Source organism: Meriones unguiculatus, chromosome 1 (assembly GCF_030254825.1).
Source record: "Meriones unguiculatus strain TT.TT164.6M chromosome 1, Bangor_MerUng_6.1, whole genome shotgun sequence".
In the NCBI taxonomy this organism is placed as follows: Eukaryota; Metazoa; Chordata; class Mammalia; order Rodentia; family Muridae; genus Meriones; species Meriones unguiculatus.
In genome coordinates, this window is record NC_083349.1 from 23,471,670 (window position 1) to 23,486,651 (window position 14,982).

Sequence of the window (14,982 nt, forward strand, 5' to 3'; positions counted from 1 at the left end):
AAGTTCCAGGACAGCCAGGGCTACACACAGAGAAACCCTGTCAAAAAAAAAAAAAAAAAAAAAGAAAGAAAGAAAAAAGAAAAATAAACAAACAAATAAAAAAAAACGAATGAAAGAAAGAAAGAAGGAAAGAAAGAAAGAAAGAAAGAAAGAAAGAAAGAAAGAAAGAAAGAAAGAAGTAGCAGACCCCAAACCGTTTCATTTCCCCAGGAATATCATGCTGGGCGGAAGGAAAGGCTGAAGCCCAGATGCTAGCCAGAGGAGCTGCTTCCCAGGAACAGACTTCCCATAGCTGTGACAGGACCACACTAGGCTCAGCCTCCTAAGGGCTAGGATTACAGATGTGAGCCACCATCCCAGCTGGGGTTCTAGTTTCCCTAGTCAAACCACTGGTCTACATTCCTGGGTTTAGTGCTCACATGGCAGCTGGAATAGTTCCAGGATCAACACCACCTTATCACTTGGTGACAAGTGCCGTTACCCACCAGGCCTTCCCACAGGCCCTCCACCTTATTGGGCCAATGGAAGTGAACAGCAAACAGTCACAGTTACTGAAAAACTACAGTAAAAGCTCCCAGAGCCAAGAACACGCCTTGCTGAGACACGATGGGCTGATGTGGGTTTTCCTGCCTCTCGAGGTTTCCCTCATCTGGGTGCCCAAACTCCTTCTGTTAACAGGCACAAGCGCATAACCAATGTGAGCCCACCACAGGGACAGGTCTGTGCAGAGGCCTGATAAGCTATTTGTAAACCCAGGTCCCAGGCACTCCTTATCTTAAGGGAGATCTTGGAAGGACCTTGTTCAAAGCCCTTCTAGCTTTAAGGCTTTTAAGATATAAGATATCCTTAAGATGCAAATGTCAAAACAGAAGCCCTTTGTTTGACATCTGAAGTCTTAGACTTTTTGCCTAGAGTTTTCCAGGGTGATCCAAGGTGACCAGTGGACTACAAACAAAACAAAACAAAACAAAAAAAAACAGCACAGCCTGGAAGTCCTGGGCTGTGGGATCATTTCAGTTCTGGGAGCCTCAGTGTCCACACCTGTCAAATGGTCACAACATCCTGTCATAATTGACAGGGTTACTAGAGCAAGCAAAGGAGTCGTGGCTCTGTGTGGACTGGAGAGTCAACCTTCTTTATCCTGTGGTCAGTGGCCAATGCTGGCTGTGGTGAGGTGTCCAGCAGAGGCTTTGTGTACTTGGGCTGTGGGCATGGAAACAGCAACGTGACTAGGCAGGAATTTCATGTGCACTGTGGCTAAGGGGATGGCCTTGTCACCCAAAGAGACTGGGAGGCACTTTGGATGGAATTGTTGGGGGCATCTATTTAGAGGAAGGAGAGAGAATATCCCAGAGCTGGCAGAGACTTCTACAACCAAGCATCATGGGGAAGATGTAACCCTAGGCTCCCCAGTGCCTCTGTTATGATTGCGGTTTGAAGAGACCCGTGCTACCGGGAGTGAATGAATCGCGCGTCCCCATCCGCGCCGACACAAAACAAGAAAGAGCTGAGGCCGGACCTTTTCCGCCCATTGCGGACCCTGGCCGCGCCAGGGGACCCACGTGAGGCTTCCAAGAAAGAGGAGTAGGCGGTGGCGCGTAGGAGGAGGGCTCTTTCCTCCCCTCCACCAATCAGGAGCTACGCCGGGGCCGCGAGGGGCGGGGCCGACGTGAGGCTCCAACTCTTAAACCCAAGGGGTGGGTGGGTGCGGGGAGGAGTCCTGAGAGGGGAGCGGTGATTGATGGTCCCATTCCTCCAATCCGTAGAGGGGTTAGGCTGTATCGACCAATAGGAAGTCTCGTGGGCGGGGCCGGCGCCGCTTATAAGTCGGTGGCGCGGAGTCCTCAACTGTTCCCTGTCAGTGGAAGCAGCAACAGTCAGATTGTCGGCCACGGTTGGCGGCGGCGGGGCGGAGGTGAGTATCCGCGGCTCTCGGCACCTTCTCCTCCTGCTGCGGGTGGGTAGGTGGGAGTGCGCCGGCGCCGGGGGACGCTTATGTAAGGGTCGCGCGCGCCAAGGCGACGTGGGCTCAGCGAGTGGAGGCTGGAGGAGACGGCTGCGGGCGGTGCACGACGCGTCTCTACACGACGTGCTCAGTCCCTCCCCATCCTCAGGCACCGGCTCGGTTCGGGCCCCACCCCACCTCCCTTGCTCGGGCGCGGGGGAGCCCGGGAATCCGCGAGTCCGCTGCTTGCCTGAGAACCCTTCAGGCACTGGAGACTCGTCCCGCCCCCCTGGAGGCCCTCATTGGCCTCAGTCGTGATCCTGGGGACCCATTTTCCAGATAGAGACAGTGAGGCGCCAAGCCCTAAGGTGCCTCGCGCCGGTTTCCTGGGGGCTAGAACTCTAATCTGTTAGAAAGGGAGCTCCAGTAGTTCACATCATACTGGATGTGAAATCCTGGCGGGGATCCTAAGAGGTAGACTGTTCCTTGTTCCAGAAGTCTGCGCTCCGTCTCTCAGGGGTGCTCCTAGGAGCCCGTGGGTTCCACTTTGGTTCAGGGGTGGAAGGAATTCTGAGGCTCCCAGGATGTGCTGATCCACCCAAGGCCCTCGGGAGGCGTACCTGGGCACAGCCCGTTATTTCTTGCAGTTTATAGGAGCTTATGAAGTGCGTTTGGGAAGTGCTCTTCCCTGCACACAATGTGGAAGCTCTGGCTTTGAGGACTTGTGCTCGCATGTTCCTCCCAGAGTGACTTGCCCTCTGTGTACTTTGAGTTTTGCCCCTTCCCTCATCTCACAAACTTTGGAATCAAGCAAGATTGTCTCTGGCAGCTCTGAAGTTCTTTAGAACTTGAAGGTCTCTTAATTGTATGGAGGAGATCAGCTAGATTACTCCCATTCTCCCTCTGAGGAAACTGAAGCTTAAAGAGCCAACTTTGTGGGCTCCCTCCCTCCCTCTCAACTAGAACCCCGAGTGGAGGCTTCGTTGTGTGCCTTCCCTGTTGCTTCCTCATGTAATTGATGCAGTATCCGTGTATCAATTACATGAGGAACACAGAATCATAGTTGTGGATCAACTGTATTTTAAAACTTCTGCAGTTATACAAAGAAGTTGGGCCCTAACAGCAAGCTGCCCAGGTCATGACCAAATCCTTGGATAATTCTGAACCCTATGTGAACTCTTTTTTCCTATACACAGATACCTATAATAAAGTTTAATTTATAGGTTAGGCTTTATAAAAGTTTAAAAGTAATCATTCGTAAAGTAGAAGTTAGAACCCCGAAATGGTTTTTTTTTTTTTTAATGAAGAAGTAAATCAAATAAATTGTCAACAGGGGACAGAGATCGACATCCTCAACAAAGGGCAGGAAGTTTATGAACCCCACAGACCAAGCTGAAAAGGAAGCCTGGAAAAGAGAATTGAAAAAAAAAAAAACGTAGGGAAGTATAGTTGAAAGCGTTCTAAAATGGCGAACCGGACAGTGAAGGATGCTCACAGCATCCACGGCACCAACCCTCAGTATCTGGTGGAAAAGATCATCCGGACACGAATCTACGAGTCCAAGTACTGGAAGGAGGAATGTTTCGGGCTTACGGCTGAACTTGTAGTCGACAAAGCCATGGAGTTGAGCTTCGTGGGCGGTGTGTATGATGGAAACATAAAGCCAACTCCTTTTCTGTGTTTAACTTTGAAGATGCTTCAAATTCAGCCTGAGAAGGATATCATTGTTGAGTTCATAAAAAATGAAGATTTCAAGTATGTCCGGATGTTGGGAGCACTTTACATGAGGCTGACAGGAACTGCAATTGATTGCTACAAGTACTTGGAGCCTTTGTACAATGATTACCGAAAAATCAAGAGCCAGAACCGAAATGGAGAGTTTGAACTGATGCATGTGGATGAGTTCATTGATGACCTACTGCACAGTGAAAGAGTCTGTGATATCATTTTGCCACGGCTGCAGAAACGTTATGTGCTAGAGGAAGCCGAGCATCTGGAGCCTCGATTTAGTGCTCTGGAAGAGGACATGGATGGCGTGGAGTCTAGTGAAGAGGAGGAAGAGGAAGATGAGAAGCTGGAACGAGTGCCCTCACCTGACCACCGACGGAGAAGATACCGAGATTTGGACAAGCCAAGATGCTCGCCTGCACTATGGTACAGGAGGTGCTGGAGTCACTCTCCCAGGAGGCGGAGTAGATCCCCTAAAAGAAGAAGCCCTTCTCCCCACCGAGAAAGGCACAGGAGCAAGAGTTCCCGGTGCCATCGAAGCAGGTCCAGAGACAGACGACACAGATCTCCCTCTAAGTCTCCAGGTCACCACCGTAGTCACAGACCTAGGAGCCACTCCAAGTCTCCGGAAAGGTCTAAGAAAAGCCACAAGAAGAGCCGGAGAAGAAATGAGTAATGGATTCATTTTTTACTTTAGTCCAAATGATGTGATGTGAATATGAGAGCATCTGTTTAAGTGGAATACTCAAGATTTCCTCTCAGGCAGCTGTGAATATTTTGGATTTTTCAAAATCAAGTCCTTGTTTGGTTGTATGTTTTTATTTTCATATTATAGAGGTGCTAAGTTTTGTATCTCTTTGAATTATTATCAACATCTTAAAAGGGTGTTTAGACCAAATGAAGGTCAGGTTTTGACCTAACAACTATGGCTATTCATACTTAATAAGGGTCAAGAGGACCTGGGAGCTGGCAAGATTCTTGAAAAGATGTAGCCACTTGGTGATCCTTTTCTTGTTTGTAATTAAACCAGACACAGTTGTCATTTTCCTCTAAAAAAAAAAAAAAAAAAAAACAGAAAAAGAACAAAAAACAGTGCATGATGGTACAAGCCGCGGTTTTGAGGATGAAAGATCCCAAGCAGATTATCCAAGACATGGAGAAATTTGAGGAAATGGAGAGTAGCCCAGTGCAACAGCCACAGTTGAACGAGAAAGTACTGAAAGACAAGCATAAGAAGCTGCGGGAAACCTTCGAGCGAATTCTACGACTTTATGAAAAAGAAAATCCAGATGTGTACAAGGAATTGAGAAAGCTGGAAGTAGAATAAGAACAGAAGAGAGCTCAGCTGAGACAGTACTTTGATGCTATCCAGAATGCTCAGCATGTAGAAGTCGAGAGCATCCCTTTGCCAGACATGCCTCATGCTCCTTCCAACATCTTAATCCAGCACATTCCACTTCCTGGTGCCCAGCCACCCTCCATTCTGAAAAAAACCTCAGCCTATGGGCCTTCACCTCAAGCAGTGTCTATACTTTCTCTCCTCAGACATGGTGTTCCACGTTTGCCCCCTGGCAGAAAACCACCCAGCCCTCCTCCTGGCCCACCTCCTCCTCAAGTCCTGCAGATGTATGGTCGTAAAGTGCGCTTTGCTCCAGATCTTCCTCTGAGAGGCAAGGTGAAGACATGCTGTATGGTCCAGAACTTGCTCAGCGGGGTCATAATGACGGTGGCTATCCTGAGGCCATGGATCAGGATAAGTATCACGACAGCGGTGAGGACAGTGACACTGACAGATGTGATGCAGAGAGTGTGTGTGAGGGGGTGAGTTGGGGCACCGTGATGACAGTGAGCAAGACAACCCTGAGGAGAAGAAGTCAGGTCTGAGTGTCCGATTTGCTGATATGCCTGGAAAATCGAGGAAGAAGAAGAACATGAAGGATCTGACTCCTCTTCAAGCCATGATGCTTCAAATGGCAGGTCAGGAAATCCCTGAGGAAGGACGAGAAGTGGAGGAGTTTTCAGAGGAGGAGGATGATGAGGACTCTGATGATTCTGAATCAGAAAAGCAGTGGCAAAAGCAGCATAAAGAGGACTCCCACTCTGATGGCACATCTGCTGCCCCTTCACAGCAGCAGGCTCCTCCACAGTCTGCCCCTCTTTCTCAGATCCAAGCACCTCCCCTGCCAGGACCACCACCTCTTGGACCACCGCCTGCCCCACCCTTACGACCCCACTTCCTGGAACACCTCCAGGGCCTCCTCTGTTCCTGAGACCACCCGGAATGCCAGGAATCCGAGGGCCTTTACCACAACTTTTACCTCCAGGACCACCACCAGGCTGACCTCCTGGCCCTCCCCCAGGTCCGCCTCCTCGAGGACCCCCACCAAGGCTACCTCCTCCTGCACCTCCAGGTATCCCCCGTTCTGGTCCTGGTATGATGTGCCCACCCTTGGTGCCTCCTCTTGAACCTGCCCCACCTGGGCTTTCCCCACCAGCTCCCTTGCCCAACCCAGGGGTGTTGAGTGCCCCAACAAGCCTCATTCAGCAACCAAAGGTGGATGATGCAATTGTAGCAGCCACTATCGAGAAGAAAGCCTCAGCGACCATCAGTGCCAAGCCCCATATCACCAATCCCAAGGCAGAGGTCACACGGTTTGTGCCCACTGCACTGAGAGTGCGCCGAGAGAAGAAGGGGGCTACTGCTGTTCCCCAAAGAAGGTCAGAGGATGACTCTGCTGTGCCTGTTGCCAAAGCAGCCCCCAGACCCTGTCTCAATTAGTAAAGTGCTCATTGTCCTTCTGTTCCTGCCTCGGTACAAACTAAGGACGATGCTTATGAAGCATTTATGAAGGAGATGGACCGGCTGCTGTGACAGCTGCTCAGAGAGCACTGGTTGTGGACCAAGAGGCTCTTTTTAAATTAGTGAAGAGTATTGTCCACTGCCAGGTGTTTCCAAGTCCAGTTCCGGACCCTCCTAACCTTTGCCTGGCTGGGACTCCCCTTCGCAGGGGTTAGGATGGACCAGGATGTGAAGCACTGCTGCCAGCACCGACCCCTGACACCATTTCACCTCCTTCCTTCCCCTCTCCATTTTGGAAGTTACGTCAGAGAGGTCTCGGTTACTTGTTTTGACTCATGTGCTGTGGGCACTGGAGTGGAGATTTCTGGAGGGAACAAAAAGTTTATTTCATCTTGAGTTTTGTGTTTTGTGTTTAATATTTTCCTGTAAATATTTTGTAATATTTTACTTTTAGTGAAATGAATTACAGTGTCAATTCCTAATTCAAAGCAGGATATATGGGAAGAAAATGTGCAATTCTCAGATTAAAGTTATTTTCCACAAGCTAAACTCTTTGAGTGTTTCATGGAGAAATAAAATGTTCCATACCAAAATATATATATATAGGACTGGGTGTGGTTGGTGGCCTATGTCTTTGCTCCCAGCATTTGGGAGCCAGGGCAGGCAGATCTCTGTGAGTTTGAGGCGAGCTTCTTCTACATAGTGAGTTATAGGACAACCAGAGCTAAGTAGTGAGACCCTGTCTCAATTAGTAAAGTGCTCATTGTGTAAAAATGAGGACTAGATTTTGAGGTGCAGAATCTACATAAGAAGTTGGGCCTGGGCTGGAGAGCTGATTCAGCTGTTAAGAGCACTGGCTGTTTATAGAGGATCCCAGTTCAATGCCAGCATCCACCTTGCAGCTCACACCTGTCTGTAATTCCAGTTCCAGGGGTCTGACAACCTCACACAGACAAAGCATGCAGGCAAAACACCAAAGCACATAAAATAGGTTTTTGGATTTTTTGTTTGTTTGTTTTTTAAAGTTGGGCCTTTAGCCTGGCTTGAAAGAGAGTTCAGCTGTTAAGAACACTTCCTGCCCTTTTAGAGGATCCTGGGTACAGTGCTGGAAGTGTGACTGACAGACTCTCTCTTCTCTCTCTCCCTCCTTCCATCTCTCCCCTGTTAGCTATAGAGACTGCCTGGCTCACTGGCCTCTTTTTCTCAGTCTTACAGCAGACGATGGCCCTGGCTCCAGGAGAACATTTGCATTCCAATTCAATATTTTATGGTTCAATTAAGTATGTTTAGAACCCATTCTATGAGCAGGCACGAGGCCAGGTTCCTTGGGTGGGAAAACAGGGGCTCTGAAATCGAGTGGAAGTAAGAATTCTGGAGGTGGGTCTCTGAGCCTCATTTTCCTTATCAGTAAATTGTGGGTTGATTATACCCCTGTAGGACTATAGGAAAAATTAAGTGAGTTAAAAGGTGCCTGGCATAGAGTAGGCAGGAAAGGAAAGTTCTTTTGCTGTGCTTCTAGTTGTGTATGCCACATTTACATGACAAAGATGAGGCAGCTGTGTGTCTGAGGGCAACAGACCCTTCATCCTTCAGCTGGGAAGCTTGAGTCCTTGTAGTACCAACCTCTTACCTACACACTACACTTTAATACTTTAATAAGTCAGGCATGGCAGAAAGCAACAATAATTGTAATAACAAAACTTATGTGAGTGTGGGCTCCTCACAATATTTTGGTTTTGTTCTTTTGGTGGTGGTGGTTGCTTTAAGACAGGCCCTCTCTATAGAGTCCAAGATGACCTAGAATTCCAACCCTCCTGCCTCTTCCTCCACAGCCTGGCAACACAGAGAATCTTTCATGCCCAAGATTTTAGCAGTCTTAGCCTATGTTGTTCTTTATTTTCTTGGTGTTTTTTTTAAGTTTTATTTATTTATTATGTACACAGTGTTCTGTCTGCATATACATCTGCACACCAGAAGAGGGCACCAGATCTCATTACAAATTGTTATGAGCTACCACCTGGTTGCTGGGAATTGAACTCATGACCTCTAGGAAGAGCTGCTAGTGCTCTTTACCTCTGAGCCATCTCTAGTCCCTCTTTTTTCGTCTTTCAAGACAGGGTCTCTTTGTGTAGCCTTGGCCATCCTGGATTGCTTTGTAGACCAGGATGGGCTACGAACTCAGATCAGTCCACCTTCCTCTGCCTTCCTGAGTGCTGGTATTAAAGGCGTGCTCTACCGAGCCTGGCAAGATATTCTTTTTAAGTCAAGAACTATTGCTTAAAGGAAGTGTGCTCTTGCACTTTGGGACCATTTTTAAGTAAATGAGGGTTGCCTGAACAAAAGTTTTGTGTTACTGGTACAGTCTCTGATAAGAGACTCCAAGTGACTAGCAGGTGGGGAACATGGCTTTGCTGGACAAAGGGATGATTCAAGTCTACCCAGGGCAGAGCAGGCCCAAGAGAAGTCTCATATTTCTCAGACAACACAGATTAAAGACTTAAGAATTGAGAGCAGTGCTGTGGCACACCTTTAATTGCAGTACTTATGAGACAGAAGTGGGCTTGAGTTCCAGGATAGTGTGGTCTGCACAGAGAGTTCCAAGACAGCCAGGGCTACATAGAGAAACCCAGTCTCACAAACAAAAACACAAAAATGGAAGAATTGGGCGCTGGAGAGGTGGCTCGGCAGTTAAGTGTATATATTGCTTTTGTAGAGGATCTGAGGTCTCTTCTGTCATCCACCTCTGGCTGCTCACAACCACCTGAATGTAATTCCAGCCTCTGCATGATGGAGATTAGAGGCCAAAGCATCTTCAAGGACCTTCACTAATGTGTGCATGCTCACAAGTACCCACTCTAGTACTGCGCTTTCCTTATTTATTTATTTATTATTTATACAGTACTCTGCCTGCATGTGTGCCTACATGCCACAGTAGGGCACCAGATCTCACTAGAGATGGGTATGAGCCACCATGTGGTTGCTAGGAATTGAACTCAGGAGCTTTGGAAGAACAGCCAGTGTTCTTAAACTCTGAGGCACCTCTCCACCCTCCCCTCTCTTACAGCTAACCCATAGGAGTTTCTGGGGAAGGTGGCTAGCTGTCTCTTAGGGTTTTATTGCTGTGAAGAGACACAATGACCAAAGGTGCCTTTTATAGAGGAAAGGATTTCATTGGGGCTGGCTGACCGCTTCAGAGGTTCAGTTCATTCTTGTCGTGCTGAGCAGCATGGTGGCATGTAGGCAGACATGGTGCTGGAGAAGGAGTTCTGAGAGTCCAGTCTTCACTGTCAGGATATCTCCAACTTCTTTTCATCAAACTGCATCAGCAACCAGTAGCCGCATCAGGGACCAGCAGCAGCCTTCTTCCTCAGAGGCCTCTGGCATTTAATTTATTCCCTCTCCGGAGTCCTCAGAATTAAACTATCTGCAGCTGGCAAAGATCGAGGCCTCCTCAGAGCCTGCATGAGGCAAATAGTCTGCTGCTGTGGACAAGCTAAAGCAGCCTCATATCCACACCTGGGATTAAAACAAAAGCATGTTTACACAATATAACTGAGGTTTTTAAAGACACCAAAGCTCCCACTAGAAAGGGGTGGTTTCAAGACAGGGTCTCACTATATAACTACTGTCCTGTCCTGGAACTCACTAGGTAAGCCAGGCTGGCCTCTAACTCACAGGGATCCATCTTCCTCTGCCTCCCAAGTGCTGGGATTTTTAACTTTTAGTTGGTTTGTTTTCAGACAGAGCCTCATGTAGTCCTGGCTGGCTTCAAATTTGTAATTTAGCTGAGAATGGCCGTGATCTCTTGCTCTCCTGCCTTTTTCTCTGTGTTGGAATTACACTATCACAGCTGGGTATTTGTATTTTTTTTATTCACATTTTAAATTGATTTTATTATGGCTTTTTAATCATTCACAAAAGTGAAACAATTAGTGTATTAAACACAGTTTGCCTGTTACCTTAGCATTAACCATTTATGTAGCAGAAATTTTTATTTCCCTGAGGTAATTGTTTTCTGGGAGGCTTACCTCCTCCTTCTGCTCACCTGGGCCTAGTCCTGGAAACTTCTAGCCTCCTTTCAATCTAATGTAGGCCTAGAACATGTTCAGCCTTTGAGACTTACTGCTTCGTCAACTCACCCTTTCTTGTTCTTACTGAGCTCTGAGTTGGCTCATTCAGCTCAGCTGTTCTGGCTCAAGCTCCTCTCCTAGTTGACTTATTCAATCTGGTTTGTCTCCCTGCCCCTGAAGTGCTTTCTTGGCCTCAAACTAACTCCAGCAATCTTTTCTAATCTTCTGGCTCCTTCTCATTCTCTGGCTTATTTGGTCTTCACCTGAGTTTTCTCTCTGCAACCTGTTACTGTTTCAGTGAAAACCCCTCACTCTTCATTGCCCCTTAAGTAGCTTCCTTTTCTTTTGTCATATTCTATCTTGTCAGATCTTTCATTTGTCACATTTTCTGCCACTCAATTAGACTTCACTGTCAAACATGGGTGTTTCTTTTTTCATTGTAACTTTACTGTTTGGGATTAAAGGCATGTACCACCACACCTGGGTCTAAGCTTTTCTTTACTTAAAACTTACTCTGTACCAGGGTGGCCTTGAACTCATATTTGCTTTCCTCTGTCTCCTGGATTAAAGGACTGTTTGTATTTCAGCCATATCACACAGACCTAGAAGATCTTTGGATGTAATCTCTTGCCAACTGGATCACACAGACCTTGAAGGCCTTTGGATGTGATCTCTTGCCAGAACAGCCATGCTCTGAATGAATATTCCTCCACAAATTACAATTTTATCAATTGTCTGCTGTGGTTCTTTGTAGCTTTAAAAAGAAGAAGCAAGGATCTGTCGGCACCGTCTCAGTCTGTGCGAAATATTCTAATGCTTTAATACCTTACATGGCATGTTTTGTAATCAGTAGACATTTGTTCTCACTTTCCAGAGGCTGGAAAGTTAAGATCCAGGTATGTAATAAGGCTTCTGCTTATATTCCTATATACAGGAGGCCTGTCCCCCAGGACCTTTTCACTTCCCCAAGGTCACACCTGCTACCACCATCATCACTTATCACTTGTGAGTGTGGTAGGACAAGCAGAAACATCTAGAAATATCCAGTGGAACCTTGTTTTTGGGCCCTGCACAGTCCCTAGGCTGTGGGGCAGAGTTTAGCCCAAGAACTAAAGGGATTTTTTTCTCTCTCTGTGTAGCCCTAGCTGGCCTAGAAACTTGCTCTGCAAAACCAGACTGAACTCATAAAGAGCCACCTGACTCTGCTGCTACCACCTGGCTCTAAAGGACTTCCTTCCTCCCTTTCTTTCTTCTTTTCCTTTCTATATATGAATGTTCTATCTGCATGTGCATCTGCATACAGAAGAAGGCATCAGATCATATTATAGATGGTTATGAGGCACCCTGTGGTTTCTGGGAATTGAGTTCAGGACCTGTGGAAGAGCAGCCAGTGCTCTTAATGGCTAAGCCATCTCTCCAGTCTCTCTAAGGGACTTTCTTATTGTTAGGTTGGCCTAAGGTTTGAAGGAGACAGAGAGGAGGGGGTGAAATCCCCACCCTTTGACTGACATGCCTTAAACTCTATGCTCTGTGGTTCACCTCCCTGAGGTCCAGCCCCAGCAGTCTGTGACATCCCTGTGTTGGGAGGGTTCTCCCAGAGCAAGGGGTCCTCTTGAGGTCCTAGGATGAGAAGATCCCAGCAGGGTCCTTGCAGTAGGAACTCTGAAGACTTAGTCCTACAGCCCAGGGCTCTGGGGCTACCCCTGGTTCATTGTCATTCAGAACTCAGCTGAGCTGTCCCCTTCTGTGGAAAGCCTCCCCACCCCATCTTAATGCTGGGAGCTCCGAAGCTCACAATGGGGTTTGTAAAGTGGGGACTTCCCTGCCTGTCCATCATAGGCATCAAGAAAGCAGTGTCTGGGTCCCCAGCCTCACCACAGGGCTGGCACGTAGTTTCAGGCTCAATCAACTAGAAGGGGGTTGGCTTGAGGCCCCAAGAGGCATCACTGTAGGAGAGCGGTGGCCTGGTGCTCAGTGACTACCCAGCCCAACTCACCTGTAGCACAATGGCTGGTACAGAGAAGATCATGGCTTCATTAAACACTGGGTTGGGGTCATCCCTCTTCACGGCCATCTTCTTGCTCATCTTTCTCCCATCCTGAAGCAGGTATACTTTGACAAAAGGATCTATAGGCAGGTAGGACGGGCGGGGGTCAGTAACATCCTTGCTTGGCATGGCCCTGTCTCCTCTGGCTCCACCCACTGCCTCCAGTTCCCTGACCCTTGGCTATTGGCATTATCTCTAAAGTCCACTGCTTGGTATTTACGTATATTAAGAAATGGGATCTCGCTGTGCGTTCTAGGTTGTTTCTAAAGGCTCAGGCTGAAGGGATCCTACTGCCTCAGACTCCTGAGTAGCTGAGATGAAATTTGCAAGCTACAATGGCTGTTTGCATGTATCAATGACTGCAGAGTTTAAGAGAGGGTGTTAGGGAGCTGGACTTACAGGCAGTTGTAAGCTGCCTGACGTGGGTGCTGGGAACCGAACTCCATTCTGTCCGAATATGTGCCTGCTCACCTGAAGAGGGTACCAGATCTCACTATAAATGACCATAAGCCAGGATGTGGTTGCTGGGAATTGAACTCAGGACCTTTGGGAGAACAGCCAATGTTCTTAACCTCTGAGCCATCTCTCCAGTCCTGTTTGTTTAGTTTTGAGACAAAGACGTGCTGTGTAACACGAAGTGGCCTTGATTTTGTAATCCTTGTTCCTCACCCCCACTGATTGGTAAAGAGCCACCACCACACCTGGCTTTGCTACTGGGCATTCATTGGTCAATATTGAGAGACAAGGACTCTCAGTATGTGTTTCAGGCTGGTTCTGAACTCCTAGGATTAAGGGATCTTCCTGCTTAGCCTCCTGAGTACCTGGGCCTATAAGTGCATAGGACCTTGCATAACTTCCCATGATCTTAAGGATGACCTTGAATTTCTGATTCTCTACACATCCCGAGTGCCAAGATCATAGTCATGGGTTACCATGCTGTGTTTTGTGCAGTGCCATCACTGAACCCAAGGCTGCATACACGCTGGACAAGCACCCAGTCAACTGAGCTACATTCTCCAGCTCATCGATATTATTTAAAATCCATTTCACAGTTGAGAAAGTGAGGCTCTCATGGCCGGTTGAGAGAGGACAGCTCCTGTCTCGGGTGGCCCACTGCATGTTCCCCTCACACGGGTTCCCCGAGGCAGCAGACCAGATGCTTCTTGTTCTATTAGCAACCTGAGTGCTGATGGCAGAGCTGAGGCACTGAGTGGCTACATTGATCTCACTCTTCTGTGTCTGCCAGGCTCTGGGAAGGTTCTTCCTGTAGCCACTGTACCCCAATATAAAAACCTGGAGCCATGTTGCCCACACAGTGCTTTGCCTCAGACCAAGCTTCTGTCTACCATTGTCCCTCCTCAAGGGACATGTCCTGAGTCACCCACGTGGCTTAGGCCAAGAGCAACATAATGTGTATCAGGCTTGATGGCAGCTCTTCATGGTCTAGAAAACTGTTCCCGTTCCTACCAAGGACTGAACAAGAAAATACCCAGCCCTTCTTTATGATCGTGATGCTTCCTAGACAGGTGGGGAAACTGAAGGCAGTTGCTTCAGTGGTTGGTTCAAGGTCACACTTTAGGGAAAAGGTGGGACTTGGATTTAACCAGACTCCAAGCCACCCAGTACTACCTACTGCATGGAGGAAACTGGACCGCCCCTTGGTGCCCCAGGCACAGAAACTGGTGGTTAGTTCTAGAGACTTCTAGAGTTACAGGTACTATGAAGTAGGGGCGGGGGCATGGAATATCCACTCCTGAGAGCCAGCCAGCTAATGTTCAATGTAGTAAGAGTGAGTGGGCACAGATGGCTCTCCAAGAACACAGAAGACCCTCAGTCCTGCAGGGCATGGATCACGGAGGGTTGACCTGGCCCATCTTAGAGGGTTCAGGACCTGAACTCCTACCAGCCTGCTGCTGGGAGTGGGCTATGGCTGTCATGGTGAGGCACCTTCGAGATAGCCTCTGCCCTCTGGACACAACCTCTTCTTTCTTCTTGATTGCTGACAATCAATGAAGGGACTCTGGCCAGCCTGAACATGGCTCTAACAGGCCTTGCCCTTCTCTCCCTTTCCCCTCTGCCTTGCCAAACACTGTCAGATTACATTCCTAAGGCTAGCCACCAAGGCCTCCTCCTGAGGCTGACCAGCAAGGTCCAGCTATCAAAGTATTGAAGTCCAGCAATCAAAAGCCCTCTTCGGCTCACCTAATTAACATGCCCAATTAAAATTAAACACCTCAAAAAAAAATTAAGCATCTCATCCTAACAAGGGTTTCCCCTTGTACCTTTATAAACTGCCGTTTTCCTAATTCTGTCTCCTGTCTATCCAGAGGCAGTCCTCTGCCCTCTGGGACAAATACCCTTTCCTCCTCTCCCTTGTTCCCTTCGTCTTCTC

The 14,982-nt window shown here is 48.0% G+C and overlaps 2 protein-coding genes and 1 pseudogene across 2 annotated transcripts in view; 2 read left to right on the forward strand and 1 right to left on the reverse strand.

Annotated features, from left to right (window-relative positions):
- Nucleotides 1-1,841: 1,841 nt before the first annotated feature.
- Nucleotides 1,842-5,079, forward strand: LOC110544591 (pre-mRNA-splicing factor 38A-like). The gene is made up of 2 exons (XM_060384087.1): nt 1,842-1,915; nt 3,279-5,079. The coding sequence occupies exon 2, from the start codon at nt 3,411-3,413 to the stop codon at nt 4,347-4,349; it is 939 nt and encodes a 312-aa protein (XP_060240070.1). The 5' UTR covers nt 1,842-1,915; nt 3,279-3,410; the 3' UTR covers nt 4,350-5,079.
- LOC132654262 (WW domain-binding protein 11-like) lies at nt 4,770-7,016 on the forward strand (annotated as a pseudogene).
- A 1,364-nt stretch (nt 7,017-8,380) lies between these two features.
- Nucleotides 8,381-14,982, reverse strand: part of LOC110544115 (uncharacterized) — a gene marked incomplete at its 5' end in the record, with an annotated part of 34,555 nt that continues 27,953 nt past the window's right edge. The window contains 2 exon segments of the mRNA XM_060365149.1: nt 8,381-9,989; nt 12,540-12,670. Coding sequence (XP_060221132.1) covers nt 12,626-12,670 — 45 coding nt within the window.